This window comes from Scardinius erythrophthalmus, assembly GCF_964197995.2.
Source record: "Scardinius erythrophthalmus genome assembly, chromosome: 14".
Classification (NCBI taxonomy): domain Eukaryota; kingdom Metazoa; phylum Chordata; class Actinopteri; order Cypriniformes; family Leuciscidae; genus Scardinius; species Scardinius erythrophthalmus.
Window position 1 is genome coordinate 36,103,618 of NC_138234.1, and position 17,734 is coordinate 36,121,351.

Genomic DNA, 17,734 nt, shown 5'->3' on the forward strand with positions numbered 1-17,734 from the left:
CTCATGTTCACAGAAGTGAGGGCTGGAGTTTCTCGTTCCCTGAAGGAAACACATTTGTTCTTGTTCATGAGCCGTTTCACTCCGATATACAGCAAATCATGTATACATTGAAAATCAACTTTTTAATGTTGTTTATGTGTCTATGTGGTGTTTCTAATGTGGTTTAACACAAACCATGTGTAAATTCATAAGTCGACAGCATTGCTGAGTATTTTCTCCTTAAAACTGCAGTGAACCAAAGACAGTCTCAAAAACACACTTTGAAATCGCTGGTGTTTCTGACGTCACAAACTTGTAACCAATCAGATCAACGTGTGATCGTCAACCAGTGGATCTCTGAGCTGTGAGTGAGTGGAGGCGGGGCTCATTTGCATATTCATAGAACCGCGAATACTAAATGAAGCAAGGGTGTCGAGTTACATTCAAGTTATTTTAAGGCATGATGAAGACATTTCAAGGAAAAATACAATTAAATGTGTAATTTTGGTGATCAAAGATGAGTTTTAAAGGATACAATTATTGACTACAGGGGGACTTCAAGTGTCATCTTCACTTGCTAGACCAGCATGCCTTGATTTAAACCTTCAAACCCTATTTCTGCAGTGCATAGTGAGTATTGTGTACTCAGCCATGGCAGCTCCTGCTGGAACAACCACACCATCATCAGGCTGCACTTTTATTCTCTCTACATTTACGCATTTACATTTATGCATTTGGCAGACGCTTTTATCCAAAGTGACTTACATTGCATTTCAAGCTCCACATTTACATTCTTATCAGTTCTTGCAAACGCCAGCGCCCTACTGTTCGAGCTACAGGAAAGTCGTAAAAAGATGTTTTACCAATGTTTTTATATTATTTTGTAATAAGGCAGAAATTTTAAAGGGATAGTGCACCCAAAAATTTTAATTAAAATGTTGTCATCATTTACTCACCCGCATATTGTTCCAAACCTGTATGAACACAAACTAAGATATTTAGAAGAAATACTGTCAGTCAGTAACCAGACAGTTGATGTATTGTATTTTTTCCTACTATTAAAGTCAATGGCTACCGTCGACTCAACTGTTTGATTACCAACATTCTTCAAAGTATCTTCTTTTGTGTTCAACAGAAGAAAGGAACTCATACTGATTTGGATCGACTTGAGGGTGAGTAAATGATGACAAAATTTCCTTTTTGTGTGTGTGAACTATTACTTTAAGTGTGCTATTCCTAAATCAGCATCTTTTTTTTCTACTACAATTGTTGCACACTTCTGAAACTCATATGACGGCTCCCCCTGGCGGTGTGGAGGATGTTTTATTCAGAATCTAGTTAATGCGTTTCCAGCATATACAATTTAAATGAAACATGATTAAGACATTTAGACTTAGTTATTCTTACATTGTTGTGCTATATCTAGCATTATACTTTTTTTGCAGTACTGTTTTAAGGCCGTTAGGTGGTGGTGTCGATCAAATGTGGACAAGCATATTATAGGCTTGTGTGCTTCTTATTTTAAGAGAGAGCACATTTCAACAGTGTGTGTAGGTTCATGCCCTTTCCCCACACACTATAGTCTCAAATAATTTGGCAATATAGGGCTTGCCATGACAAAGCTTCTGCAAGTGATATTACAAAACGAATTATTTATAGTAAGTAAATAGGCGTTTAACACTTAAATAGCTGCATTGATCATTTTAAGACAGAAGCACTGAGCGCTATCATTGTCCTCCCCCTCCGTGTGTGTGTGTGTTTCTATCAGGGTGGATCAATGCAGGAGCCTGAGCTCCACACACACACACACACACACATACACGCGCGCGCGCACGCACACACTCGTCCTGTCCGCGCATCCGCAGCGTCGCGCTCGCTCCGTCTCTCTCTCTCTGTATCGCCCGCGGCTGACGCGCTGACGCGGGCCGCTCCTGCTGGATATGTGCATGTTATAGTCGTAGGTTGAAGGCCAGGAGACATGCCGGTGTGAAGCGGGCTCAGATATCTTTTATCTTCCGCGTTATCTTCGCTAAGCGCCGGTGCGGAGCGCGCGGCCTGTAAACACAAGATGTCGACCAGAACGCCATTGCCCACCGTCAACGAGCGCGACGCCGAGAATGTAAGTCAATGATACAACATATCAGTCTGCATGAATATTCATGATTACAATGCATCTGTGCTCGGTTGCGTCCTTGTGTTTTAGCTGACGCTTACACAAGCGTTTAATGCTTTAATAAGCCGGATTGGTTGAATATATGCTCGTTTGCCTTCTGAAGGTTTGATAGTCATATCTAGTGTTAATTTAAAGCCATTAATAGAGCTATATCTGCTTTATAGCTATACATAATGGTCAGGGACGTTCAGGTGTATATGATGCCTCCATGTCCTGTGTTAAACATTCAGCACAGTGATGATCCTTCCTCATCACATCACATGTTATCCCATCATCTGTCCCACCTCATGCTTCAACGTCCCGGCACCAATTTCAACACTGTTTACTACATTGTAATTAATATGTAATAAGCTTGGTAGGCCTACTTTACTGTTTACTTAATAAGGGTTTTCAGGATGAACAGTTATGCTTCATAGAGTTTAATGACAGCAAAAGGGATGTAGGAAAAAAAATACTGGAATAAAATACAGTTATTTTGCACAAGTATTCTTCATTAAAAATAATAATAATAATGATAATATGCATTGTTTATGATCCACTGACAAAGCTTTTGGTAGATTTACAGGCTGACACAAGGGTAGTGAACACATGAAGGAAAATTGTACCCGAAAATGACAATTTACTTGACTTTGTTTCTAGCGATTTGTATTTCAGCGTGAATTTGGACCAATGAGATTTAACCGTGGGTGGGGCTTACACGACACAACTGTGCAAAACTGGATAACAATAATGTGTAGTATGTACTATGTGTATTATAATAAGTAGGATGTATAGTATTAATAAAAGAGTAGGCAAAAGTACCCCTAGGTTACATCGTCCAAATTACATTCCTACTACACACATCCATACTAGAACATACTTTTCTAATGGTCGTGAAGTTTTAAACAAATGTTGTACCTACTATACATATGCAACTCTTTTACATACTATGACATTTTTCGTACCATTATTCTCCAGACTCCAAAAGGACAGAATAATCACCATAAAAGTGTGCTATATTCCCAGTCTTCAGAAGCCATCCATTTCCCCCCACCAAATTTAATGAAGGTATTCCACTTTGGTCTGAGCTCTTAAATCTTTTTAATTGGCCTGGCAGAAATATTGCTCTCTCCCGAACTGAATGTGATTTGAGAACACGAGGAAAACGCAGTGTGGTTTTGGGATTTATTTGTGCATTTTTGATGCACAAAAGCTCTTCACTCCTTGATGAATGATCATTGGGGAAGGATCTTGATCAGGGAGTTGTTGGAGAAAAGAGGCCGTGTAAAGTCTTATGTTCCCGTGGGCTTAAAGTCATCTCGGGTTATAGGCCTGCAGAGCTGAGATTATGTAAAGGATTCCTGCACTGGTATTGTTGAGATCCTGCAGTGATGCGAGACACTCAGTCAGTCTCAGGTCTGTGGCCTGTGGGAGAATCTCTATGTCTGGCTGATAATGGTCGCACAGGGGCTGTTGACTTGATCATGTAATTACAGGCTGTGATTAATGAAAAGCAGAGCAACGCTTCCGAGGTCGTCTGGGTTTGTCTTTAATGCTGAATCAGTGATCGCTGGCATCACCTCTGGACATCACCATGTTATCGCATTTCAAGTTACTGCATGTTAAATGCCATTTACAGATCATGTGTGAACGGGCCCTTTCCTAAAATACCGGTAAATCAGTTCTGGGAATTTTAAGGCATGAGAAGTTGTAATATTACCGGTATGAACAATACATCGCAGTTCTGAGAAAAAAATACGTTTCTAGTAGTTACCTCAAACTATCAAATATCTTCTTTGTGTTCTGTAGAAGATGAAAAGTCATACAGGTTTGTGACGGCGTGAGGGCGAGTAAATGATGACTAACCCTTGCAGTGCATTATGGGTGTTCCAGACACCTCATTTTGAATGCAGTGAGATCATGATATAAATTCTGATGTGGGATTACAAACCGTAAGAAGAAGAGTTTGAGTTGGTCATCAGATATTGGTTCCTGGTTTGCATTCGCTGTTGTCTGTTCTCACTGAGCCTGAAGTTGCAGACGGGCTGATGTGTGTGTAACAGGTATGAGTGTGTCTGGCTGATGTGTGTGTAACAGGAATGAGTGTGACGGGCTGATGTGTGTGTAACAGGAATGAGTGTGACGGGCTGATGTGTGTGTAACAGGAATGAGTGTGACGGGCTGATGTGTGTGTAACAGGAATGAGTGTGACGGGCTGATGTGTGTGTAACAGGAATGAGTGTGACGGGCTGATGTGTGTGTAACAGGAATGAGTGTGACGGGCTGATGTGTGTGTAACAGGAATGAGTGTGACGGGCTGATGTGTGTGTAACAGGAATGAGTGTGTCAGGCTGATGTGTAACAGGAATGAGTGTGTCGGGCTGGTGTGTGTAACAGGAATGAGTGTGACGGGCTGATGTGTGTGTAACAGGAATGAGTGTGACGGGCTGATGTGTGTGTAACAGGAATGAGTGTGACGGGCTGATGTGTGTGTAACAGGAATGAGTGTGACGGGCTGATGTGTGTGTAACAGGAATGAGTGTGACGGGCTGATGTGTGTGTAACAGGAATGAGTGTGACGGGCTGATGTGTGTGTAACAGGAATGAGTGTGACGGGCTGATGTGTGTGTAACAGGAATGAGTGTGTCAGGCTGATGTGTAACAGGAATGAGTGTGTCGGGCTGATGTGTGTAACAGGAATGAGTGTGACGGGCTGATGTGTGTGTAACAGGAATGAGTGTGACAGGCTGATGTGTGTATAACAGGAATGAGTGTGTCGGGCTGATGTGTGTGTAACAGAAATGAGTGTGTCGGGCTGATGTGTGTGTAACAGGAATGAGTGTGTCAGGCTTATGTGTGTGTAACAGGAATGAGTGTGTCGGGCTGATGTGTGTGTAACAGGAATGAGTGTGACGGCTGATGTGTGTGTAACAGGAATGAGTGTGTCGGGCTGATGTGTGTGTAACAGGAATGCGTGTGTCGGGCTGATGTGTGTGTAACAGGAATGCGTGTGACGGGCTGATGTGTGTGTAACAGGAATGAGTGTGACGGGCTGATGTGTGTGTAACAGGAATGAGTGTGTCGGGCTGATGTGTGTGTAACAGAAATGAGTGTGTCGGGCTGATGTGTGTGTAACAGGAATGAGTGTGACAGGCTGATGTGTGTATAACAGGAATGAGTGTGTCGGGCTGATGTGTGTGTAACAGGAATGAGTGTGTCGGGCTGATGTGTGTGTAACAGGAATGAGTGTGTCAGGCTGATGTGTGTGTAACAGGAATGAGTGTGTCGGGCTGATGTGTGTGTAACAGGAATGAGTGTGACGGCTGATGTGTGTGTAACAGGAATGAGTGTGTCAGGCTGATGTGTGTGTAACAGGAATGAGTGTGTCGGGCTGATGTGTGTGTAACAGGAATGAGTGTGACGGCTGATGTGTGTGTAACAGGAATGAGTGTGACGGGCTGATGTGTGTGTAACAGGAATGAGTGTGTAGGGCTGGGAATGAGTGTGTAGGGCTGATGTGTTTAACAGGAATGAGTGTGTCGGGCTGATGTGTGTGTAACAGGAATGAGTGTGTTGGGCTGATGTGTGTGTAACAGGAATTAGTGTGACGGGCTGATGTGTGTGTAACAGGAATGAGTGTGACGGGCTGATGTGTGTAACAGGAATGAGTGTGTCGGGCTGATGTGTGTGTAACAGGAGTGAGTGTGTTGGGCTGATGTGTGTGTAACAGGAGTGAGTGTGTTGGGCTGATGTGTGTGTAACAGGAATGAGTGTGACGGGCTGATGTGTGTGTAACAGGAATGAGTGTGTCGTAAAGCGCTGTCCTGGCAGAGGTCAAAGAGAGTTTGGATATTAGTGCACTTCTCTCTGTTATAATCAATGCCGCTGTCCAACTATAACACACTCTCTCGAATCCTTGCTGTGTGTGTAAATCTGGAGAATGAACAGCAACACTGGGAGTGCAGTGGGTGAAAACAGGAGTTGAAGAGAAGGACTGTCTGAAACTGTGTTTTTTTGGTAATTGACTAGTCTAACTATTGCTTGAACAATTACTCGACTATTTGGCCGATTAATGCAACAATTCATAATCAACTTTTCAGCTTTTGCCTTGAGTTCTTGATTAGCTGGGGACATTTAATATTCAACAATATTATTGATCTTCCTGCACTGACAGCATTATATGAGAACTGAACTGGGGTGTGTTTCCCGTACACCGCTGTTACTCGCTGTTACTCGCTTCTTCACTACCGTAGTACGAAGCATCGCTGGAGAAATCAACTAGCTCGTCACGACTGTTTCCCGAAACCATATTGTCGCAAATTGGTCGTTCAACCACGTTGGTTAATGATGTCACACAGGTGTTGGAGTAATAACTACTTTTAATGAATCTGTTTGAGATCGAATTAACACTAGATGTTTTGCTATAAATTACAGACATGGCATCTGACGACTAATTCTAATTTTTCTCAGATATTTTGCTTTATTTCCAGATTCAATCATAGGCTCGTTCTTATAGAGCACGTTCGCACATGCGCAGTCTTCAAAAACGACGATTTAAATCTTTTGACAAACTAAAATATGTAAATTAGATTTGTATGTATTATAAATAAAAGATATAGTAGATTACTGTAATGCTCTACTGGGTGGTTGCCCTGCACGCTTAATAAACAAACTACAGCTAGTTCAAAACGCAGCAGCTTGAGTTCTTACCAGAACCAGGAAGTATGACCATATTAGCCCGGTTCTGTCAAAACTGCACTGGCTCCCTATTAAACATTGTATAAATTTTCAAATATTGCTGATTACTTACAAAGCACTAAATGGTTTAGCTCCGCAGTACTTGAGCGAGCTCTTAACGCATTATAGTCCATCACGTCTATTGCGATCTCAAAATTCCGGCCAGTTGATTATACCTAGAATATCAAAATCGACTGCTGGCGGTAGATCCTTTTCCTATTTAGCACCAAAACTTTGGAACAGTCTTCCTAACATTGTCCGGGAAGCAGACACACTCTGTCAGTTCAAAGCTAGACTGAAGACACATCTCTTTGACCTAGCTTTCACATAATACATTATAGACTTCTATAATTCAATGTTAGGCTGCATAGATTAGGTCAGCCGGAACCGGGAACACTTCCCATAAATCCTCCTGATGTACTCGTTACATCATAAGAAGAATGGCATCTACGCAATTTTAGTGTTTTTGCAGCCTGCCGGGTCCAGGCCGTATCCAGATGTGAGGAAGGACCTGCGCCTGGACCCGATGTCATAGCGGGGTGCTAAAGTGCCAACCAGTCTCTCCTTATGGAGGATCCTTTACCACTCTACAGATAAAGCGTTGTCGGGAAAATTCGGTTCGCTTATCTACCCCGAAGTGATCAAATTCTGTATCAAATATGTTAAGGCCAGACAAGTAGTTTTTAAGGCTTGGTTTGTATGGAATTACAACCCTGCGCACATATATTCAAACGCGCATACCTATACTCGTAATACGCATGTGCACGCCATCAGCGTTCTCATCTTATTCAAGAACCGCTATAAAGCCAAAACAATCTCTGTTACTTTAAACTATCCTTGTATCTCTGTAAAGCCGCTTTGGAACAATCTACATTGTTAAAAGCGCTATGTAAATGAAGATGACTTGACTTGACTCATATAATTTGATTACTTTCAGATTACTTTTACCTCATTTATCCTAATTTTTACCTCATAACTTATTTATCAAATGGATTTGAATAGGATAATGTTTTACAATATTGATAAATACAAAGAAAAATTATTATTAAAAATTAAACATCAACCAAAAATGGACACCCACATCTGTGTCTGATATCAATTAGTTGGGGGCCTTAAGCACATAAATAGGTAATTTCGCGCAAATTCATCTAAAAGCGCCAAATTTGGCACAGATGTAGCTCAGGTCATACCGAAATGATTTAGCTAGGGCGCCGGAGCCAGCGACCCTCGGGGCCAAGATGGCGGCCAAATCCAATATGGCCGCCGCCCGAAAAGGGTTCCGGCTTTAACTTTTGAACCACATGAGTTACAAATACAAACTTGATATGTTTTTCAGCTTAATTGATCATGAGAAACACATAGGAATGTTTATATTTATGACCCAGTATATCTGTACCCCTCGATCCTCCAATTCCAATATGGCCACTGTCCAAAAAAGCAGTTTGGGCTGTAGTATGGGGCCTTACACACCATTGTTCGCGCAAATGCATCTACAAGCACCAAATTTGGCGCAGATGTAGCTGAGGGGATACTGAAATGATTTAGCCAGGGCGCCCGAGCCAATGGTCCCTGAGACCAAGATGGCGGCCAAATCCAATATGGCCGCCGCCTGAAAGGGTTTCGGCTATAGCTTTTGAGCCAGATGAGATACAAATACAAACTTGATGTCTATTTTACCTTCTTTGGCCATGGGAAACCCATAGGAATACTTACATTTATGATTGGGTATATCAGGACCCCCCAAATTCCCTAAATTCAATATGGCTGCTGTCCGAAAAACGGTTTTGGCTACAAATTTTGAACCAAATGCGCTACAAATGAGGATGTGGTGTCTATTTTATGTTTATTGACCACAGGAAGTCCATTGGCATATTTATATTTATGCTTGTGTAAGTCTGGAACCTGTATTCTTTTCAAGACTGGTTGAAAATCCTTTTTTTTTACCACAACTTTGAAGGTTATTCTCAATGTTGATTCATTTCCTTATAAAAGTGAAATGGTTTTCAGTTTACCACAGGTGAATACATTTCAAAGTGTAATCATATAAGAAAGAATAAGACAAGTATTATTGCAAGGCAATATTTATATTATATCAAATTGTTAAAATAATAATATAGTCAATTTTTCCAAAACTCTTTTGCTTCCAAAAGGTTTGCTTAGCATAACAAAAAAAAAACAGCAATAAAAAAAAAAAAAAAACAACAGTCTCTCACATGAATTATCATTTCACTCACAATCACTGGATCTCTCATTGTCTTCACCATCATTGTTTGTACAAGCACCCTCACATGCACATATAGAAGTGCAACGAACTCCGGCTTTACAGCACTTACAGTGCCCTCTACATGCTGTCTTGCAGCCACAGTGGAGGAGAATGGTGCAGGCTTTACTGGCGTCTCCGAGATTAGTCCAGTAAGGTTCCCAAGTCTTGCTCGTAGAGTCCCGATACCATCCCCATTCATTGAACTCTAGGATATCTTGCTGGACAGCGGTTGCCTGATTCCAGTAGAAGCTGGCCTGCAGCAGTGCTCTTTTGATGTGCTGAATCAATGCAGCTTGGGTGGGTGGCAGGTTCTCGAGAGACTTGGTACCATTCGAGAAAAGGTGATGTCTAGCTTCATCTACACGGCTGGAACCACAGCTCTTGCTGTACATGATGACGACCATACGCTCCAGTCTTTGGACATGGACGTCATTGTTGATCTGTTCAGGCTCCAAGGTGAGGGTAACCAGAGATTCTGTGAGATCTGGTGTTGCCTCCCAAGCTACCCATGCACTCTTTTTCCCATGGCACAGGAAGGCTGAGGTTGTGTCACAGCCTGTTAAAGCGTGGAAGAGTGGTAAGGCTAGTGACTTCTGGGGACCAAGATCCTTGCTGATTTCATGAGCAGGAATGTCCCTATAGTTTTTTCCACCTGCAAAGCCGATCCAGAGCTCTGTGAGGCCGAGTGTGTTGAAGAAGCGGATGGCAAGGATGACAACATCGCTGTCGACAGTCTGGACAAATGCCTTTTTATGGCCATTGGCCCCAGCATGTGCAAGATGCAGGATTATTCTAGTGCTTCTGGATGATTACAAGGCTGAAGGGCAGACATGTCATACCCTGGTCTGTTGGAGAGTACAGCATCTTTCTTGGTGGAAAGGAGGAGTTTACCTGACATGTAATGCTTGGTTATCTCTTCACTGATTTATCCAAATAGTTAGATATATAACAATATATCCAGTATATAATGTATATAATAGATATATCCAGTTACGTTTTGGAATTGGAGTTCTCCTATGTACTTTAGTTCTTGATCCGGTTCCTCTGCGTTGGTGAGTTTGTGTTTTGAGGTTCTCCTCTGGATATGTGTCAAACACAATATCCAATCACGTGACAGATTCATAGCTCATGTGTGACCTCACAAACCCAGCAATACTGGTGTTAACGTAGTATGGAATGTTTTTTCAGTAGTTGGCCGGACCATTTGGACCATGAGCTATGAATCTGTCACATGAGCTCATCATGTACAGCAAGACCTGTGGTTCCAGCCGTGTAGATGAAGCTAGACATCACCCTTTCTCGAATGGTACCAAGTCTCTCGAAAACCTGCCACCCACCCAAGCTGCATTGATTCAGCACATCAAAAGAGCACTGCTGAAGGCCAGCTTCTACTGGAATCAGGCAACCGCTGTCCAGCAAGATATCCCAGAGTTTAATGCATGGGGATGGTTTCGGGACTCTACGAGCAAGACTTGGGAACCTTACTGGACTAATCTCGGCGACGCCAGTAAAGCCTGCACCATTCTCCTCCACTGTGGCTGCAAGACAGCATGTAGAGGGCACTGTAAGTGCTGTAAAGCTGGAGTTCGTTGCATTTCTATATGTGCATGTGAGGGTGCTTGTACAAACAATGATGGTGAAGACAATGAGAGATCCGGTGATTGTGAGTGATAATGATAATTCACTGTTTATGTTATTGCTGTTTTTTTGTTATGCTAAGCAAACCTTTAAGAGTTTTGGAAAAATTGACTATATTATTATTTTAATATTGCCTTGCAATAATAATTGTGTCTTATTCTTTCTTATATGATTACACTTTGAAATGTATTCACCTGTGGAAAACTGAAAACCATTTACTTTTATAAGGAAATGAATCAACATTTAGAATAACCTTCAAAGTTGTGGTAAAAAAAAGGATTTTCAACCACAGTCTTGAAAAGAATACAGGTTCCAGACTTACACAAGCATAAATATAAATATGCCAATGGACTTCCTGTGGTCAATAAACATAAAATAGACACCACATCCTCATTTGTAGCGCATTTTGTTCAAAATTTGTAGCCAAAACCGTTTTTCGGACAGCAGCCATATTGAATTTAGGGAATTTGGGGGGTCCTGATATACCCAATCATAAATGTAAGTATTCCTATGGGTTTCCCATGGCCAAAGAAGGTAAAATAGACATCAAGTTTGTATTTGTATCTCATCTGGCTCAAAAGCTATAGCCGAAACCCTTTCAGGCGGCGGCCATATTGGATTTGGCCGCCATCTTGGTCTCAGGGACCATTGGCTCGGGCGCCCTGGCTAAATCATTTCAGTATCCCCTCAGCTACATCTGTGCCAAATTTGGTGCTTGTAGATGCATTTGCGCGAACAATGGTGTGTAAGGCCCCATACTACAGCCCAAACTGCTTTTTTGGACAGTGGCCATATTGGAATTGGAGGATCGAGGGGTACAGATATACTGGGTCATAAATATAAACATTCCTATGTGTTTCTCATGATCAATTAAGCTGAAAAACATATCAAGTTTGTATTTGTAACTCATGTGGTTCAAAAGTTAAAGCCGGAACCCTTTTCGGGCGGCGGCCATATTGGATTTGGCCGCCATCTTGGCCCCGAGGGTCGCTGGCTCCGGCGCCCTAGCTAAATCATTTCAGTATGACCTGAGCTACATCTGTGCCAAATTTGGCGCTTTTAGATGAATTTGCGCGAAAATGTGCTTAAGGCCCCCAACTAAATAGGACCATGTGGATTAGATACTGGACTGCTTTGCACACCCCCTTTTATGAAGTATGGACACAGTGAATTTGATGAAAAGCAACGTTTGTTGACATTAGTTGGTCTGATACCTTTAGGTTGTGTGTTTTCAACACACTTGGGAAAGATAATAGTTCTGTAAATTGTGCAAGTGATCTCTTTATTGACTTTCATTGTTTGCTTAAGAACAAATCAGAAGCCAGTAGTGTGACCTTTGCTATCCCTATATCTGAACTCACACTACTAGACTGATGAGACAGTCGGGACGGGACCTAAAGCCAGAAACACGCTCTACACAAGTGAAGGCTTGGTCCCTCCCTGCTGACCTCACTGAAGCATTCTTGTGTTATTTTGATGGTTACAAACCTCAGTGCTCAGTGAGGTGAAGAAGTATTAGCTTCTGTGGCATGGGGATGAGTTTAGAGATGAGAAGGCATTAGCATGTTGTGCTTTAACATGCAGTAGCGATGGACCCGAGTACTCAAAAGAGACAGATGTGTGATTTGACCTTTTACTGAATTTGAAATTCAGAAGAAACGATACAAAAAGGTGTCCCACATGCTGCTTTTGATTTGTTTTTGTAGGACTGCGACTAACTGTTATTTTGAATGATTATATTTTGATGTGATTTTCACAAACATTTAATGGCCCCCAGAGTATTTTTCAGAATAAAATCTCAATATATGAAATGTGGGAATTAGGTAAGTTTAATAAAAAAAAATCCAAATTTCAAACAAAAAGCTGAGAAAATTTAGTTTTTGTCAAAGTCTACTTCCGGATCGGATTCGGAAAAACAAAGATCAAAATACAACACCTCCAAAGCTACAGAGTCGTTTCCTCTTCCTGTGCTTGCAAGTTTTGATTATTTTATATTAGGGCTGCACGATTAATCACAATTAACATGAAATGTCGCTTAAACCATTTTGGATTCTTGAGATTATTAAATCGCAAAGGCTGCAATTATTTTTTATGTGCAGCTTGTCAGTGAAGTACGGCTCTGTAAACGGCGCTCCGTCTGAAACCACTGCGAGTTTGAGTCACTTATAAAGTGCATTTGAAAAAGCAACATGTGTCAAACATCTTTCCAAATATGAGAAGCATTTATGAACCTCTTGTCCAACAAAAGACAACATTTAATAAATCAATCTGTCGGTGTCGATAGCCTCATGAAGCCGTTGTGCTTCAGGCGACCCGAGTTCGAGTCCTGGCTCGTGGACCTTTCCCGATCCCGTCCCCCTCTCTCTCTCCCACCTCACTTTCTGTCTAGCTACTGTCCTAGCCTGAAAATTTCGTCAATGGTGGGGAAAGCGTTTGTGGATTAATTGCTTGATTATTCCATGATTAATCAGATAAAAGCCTGAGTTTATTTATTTTAATGGGAAAAAAACCCATTCCACACCCTTCAGTGAAGTCTGTGAAGTTTAACGGAGAATCGATTGCTGTCAGGAGGACGACCCTCTGTGCAAAATGGAAATACTCACGAATTTGTGACATTTACAGAAGGATATAACTGAAAAATATACGTTATGCGCTGGGAAAACATGTCTCCAACGCATTAGATTGCACACATCATGTTCAGGACAACTTGGGTCATGAACATTTATTGCGGAAGCTTAATCTGTTTCCTCCACTCCACAGACTTTCTTAGGTAAGTACTGTAAAATAAAGTGTAACCCAATAATAATACATTTTAATGACTAGTTGTAGCAGCCCTGTGTTTAACTACCTTGTTTAGCTTCTGAAGTCCAAAGTATACTTCGTTTTTTACACCTACGCTAGCAATTATACACATAGCCCTTCAAAGTATACTCCATATGACATGCACGCATACACAGGTGATCGACGCATGCGCATTACGCCAAAGCACTTCCAGTACTTTCACATAAAGTTGTACAAATGCTGGTACTTTCTATAACCTCTTACGAAATTTGCGTCAAGTGGACTTGACTGTTGTCAGAAAAGACAAGAGTGACCATAGAAAAATGCCGCTATAGCTCCCCTTGTGGTCACACTGAGAATGCATTGCATTTCAGAATGCGATTATGCATGAAATCAGGCTTGCATAGGTAGAAGTGTTTTACATTTGTGTAATTGCGTATAGTATGTTTCGTCTTTAGACGGTAGAGTATGGAAGTGAAAGTGAGGCAGAGATTGAACAGAGCCATCATCATCATCAAAGCTAATGCGAGTCAGATGGCTTTGGAGAGCGCTTGCATTGGAAGGCTTTCTCTTTTACAACAGTTGCGTAAGAGAGGGAAGACTGCGAGAGAAGGGAGTGCTTTTAAAGAAACGAGCGTGTGTGTGTGTGTGTGGAGACGGGGGATGTGCAAAGGGAGGTTGTACCTTGTGGGAATGTTGTGTCCAGGCAGTGTGTTCATTGTCATGCTAAACCAGGAATGCCGACGCTGTGTCATGAAAGCCTTCAGATTCATTTCTTCTCTTTTTTCTTCAGGATATTTTGTTTTTTAAACATCTGTGACTCCTGATCAAACTTAAGCGCTCTTCCAAAAGCAAGTGAGCTGCCTGGCTGCCTTCTAAGGGCCCTTCCTTACGCAGTGTGCGTTCTCTAGATGCAGTGCAGCAGAATCAAACCGAAGGCAGATGCGTTTTACACACGAGAGTCAAAGATGTCCGTCTGGAATCTGGCATATCGACGGAAAATTGAAAAAAGAGGGCAGAACTCTAACTGAAATATAACTGTAACTTAATGATGGATGGTTTCTCAAACCGACAAACAAACAAATATTGGGTAAAATATATACATAGAAATTGAGCTATTTGTATCAATGTTTATATTTCTAATCAACATTTGGGTCTTTGATGAACAAAAGTGTCCAGGATAAAGAAAAGGAAAATTCTACTTTAAAAAAATGTGTTGATGGTTCAGGAAGAGTTGGAGTTTAGAAGAAGAGTTGGCAAAATTATAGCATACTGTATTTTCCTGACACCTTGAGTGTACATCTTCATTTCAGAAAGTTGTTGTGGAGTCACACTACATGACATTTAACAATCTAAACATTGCCTTGTGATGGAAAGGTCAAATTATCAGCTATTTTAAGAGAGCTCGACACATAGTCATGGGGGTCTGCAGGGGTCATCTCTGTGATATCATTTCCTTTTTAACTCTTTCTTGAAAAATTGATTGCACCACATGACTTGAATTTGGACAAGTAAATATTTAAATACTAATAAGCAGTTTTATTAAAGTTTTATTAAATTTGTTTTCTAATTAATTAAGAATCATTTCTTCATTATGATCTCAGTAAAATAGGATTTTGGACATAGTTCTGCAGTCAGGTTTCAGGTCAACTACAAAGGTCATGGTGAAGCAGCATTTTTAAGAGAATCTGAGAAAAGCTAGTTAAACTGTCGACACTATATGATATAACCTTGTGAAAAAGAAGTGCAATTAATTGTGTTGAATATGTACTTGTAGTGTGCTTAGAATCTATTTGTAATACTGGACGACTGCTGCAATATATAATAAAACAGAAACACAACATTAATCCAAATCCAAAAAACTTAAAGAGATACGAGACCGGTGCGCCGCGCAAGAGTCGCTCATTATCAATCACACCACCACGTGCTGCTCGCCACTATATATATACATAATGATAATACTATAGAAATTAAAGTAATCAAATGTACAATAACACTGGATAGTCTTCATTGTAAAAATGAAATACAGATTAATGCTTAAAATTAAAGTTACAAAAGTTATTCAGCCAAGAGCAGAGAGTGATTTTATTTGTCTTTTGTTCTTTTATTAACATGGCAGACATCAGCAGGTTTATTAGGCTGCTGTCACTTTAAGAGTTTATGCACGGATCCAATATACTGTTACACAACTTGCGTTATCTTTCTCAACTAATTAGGTTCCAAAACTGACTGTGCTTAACTGAATACTCACCAAGACGGGCATTTTGACATCATTTTGTGTGTACTTGGCCGTTTAAGCGCAGTAAGCCACTCGTTTTGGTACACTGTTTAAGAGGCGCTTTTGATGTGAGTGCGAAAGCTGCGGGAATTTGTACAATTATATGCTACACAACAAGCACTATTTAACCGGAGCGAATGAGGATAGTATTCTAGTGTGCATATACTAATAATTCAAGAGCAGTATTTACTGAACGGTTGAGTTGGGCCTGTATATAAGCCTCCTGAAAGTGCAAAATCTGCTCCTGGGCAGCGTTCAGTATCATGTGTTTGGATCATTCGATACCTCGCTGACTCACCAGTTACACTGAATGCTGATTGTCAAGGCCTGCATTGGGCTCTCTGCCATTGGGCTCAAAACGCAAGATAATGTGGATCCTAGTTTCGTTTCTTGAGGCTTGAGGAGTGACTTATTCCACAAACCTCACGGTCTGAATGGTGCCGGTGTAAAAATAAGGGTTAGGAGTCAGATTTGGCTGCAGTGTTGAAGTGTGCTCAGGACGAGCAGAGGGAGACGCCAGATTTGAAGTGTTAAAGACACTTTATTCGTGTTGAGTTTGCTCAGGGAGACGCCAGATCTCTGCTGACTGAAAGCTGTCATTGCCATTATTTTGGGCGGCCAGATTCCTCCCTGGCTTTAGGTTGTCTTTTTTCAAAGCTCTGCATGCGTGTTTTAATATCTTCCTTTTGAGAATAAATGGTTGCGTTTTGCAATGCTGAATTCTGCTTGCATTGATGTCAAAAATGGCTTTTCATCCAAGACATCACGAAGACCTGCCAGTTTCCTTGTTCAACTGCTAAAATAGAAAATAAACCAAATTTTATACTATTACATCCATAAAAGAGTGTCTTTACACCCAGGAATGTTTTGTGGTGCAACCAACATGCAGAGAAAAACATAAAACAGGAAATGATATCATAGAGAGGACCCAGGAGACCCTCATGATTGTGTGTCAAGATCAAAACACATCTTAGATAATTTGAGGTTTTTATGACAAGGAAAGGCTGTACAATGTCATGTGGTGCGACTCTTCGAAAGTTTAATATTTATGAATTAGAAAAAACACGTTCTGACTTGAAAAATATGCTTAGAAACCTTTATAAAAGCAATGATTAGGATGGGTACTCTAACATGTATTCAAGATGTAAGGAAAATACGTTTTGCTTTTGTTGCGGCAAATGAAATTATATCACTGAATAAGAGACAAACATTTCCAATTGTCTTTGATGAAGACTTTAGGGTTGCAAAGGGACCGAAAATTGGTGAATTTCCAGAAACCTTCCAAAAGTTTCAGAAAGTTTCCAAAAAAATTCTGGAAAGTTTCTTGAAACTTTGCAACCTTACTTTACATTATATTAAATGACATAAAAGTTACCTCGGTTATATGGTTTCAAAAGTTATTTATGAATACAAAGAGTACATTTTTAGGAACTTGACACTAGATATTTCTGTTTTTAACTAGATTTTTTTAAAAAGTTATACTGTATCGACAGCTTTTGTGGAATAATATCGTACCAAAAAGAAAATTATTTTGACTTTGTGCATGTTCATCTGCCTAGAAAAAAAAGTCCCTGCTAAAAGATGTTTGGACAGCTTTACTGCTCAAACAATAAATGTTTTTTACTGAATAAATGAGTCAAATTTAATGAAATTCTGTGCTTCACATTTACGCTTTTAAACCATCCCATAGACCATCATTACTGTAAACTGGGATGAGTGGAAATTAACATCATGCCACAAATGCTGTTAATAAAGCTTGAATAGTGTTGAACACTTGACATTCATGCCCTTAAACTCCCCTTCATTGTGAGGCGGTGAAGACGGCGTATATTGACCAGGGTAAATGGATGAGATGTTTATTGGGTTTCCTTAAAGTCGCTGTGTGTCACGAGGAACAATAGAGGAG

At 40.8% G+C, this 17,734-nt stretch overlaps 1 protein-coding gene across 3 annotated transcripts in view; it reads left to right on the forward strand.

The window, feature by feature from the left end:
* The first annotated feature begins 1,672 nt into the window (after positions 1-1,672).
* Positions 1,673-17,734, forward strand: part of mark1 (MAP/microtubule affinity-regulating kinase 1) — a 57,373-nt gene continuing 41,311 nt past the window's right edge. Inside the window, exon 1 of one of the 3 annotated variants that reach the window (XM_081384671.1) lies at positions 1,673-2,098. In XM_081384671.1, the coding sequence (XP_081240797.1) occupies positions 2,048-2,098 (51 nt within the window). In that variant the 5' untranslated portion in view covers positions 1,673-2,047. The remainder of the gene's footprint in view (positions 2,099-17,734) is intronic. The other 2 variants (XM_081384672.1, XM_081384673.1) reach the window with 2 other exon arrangements.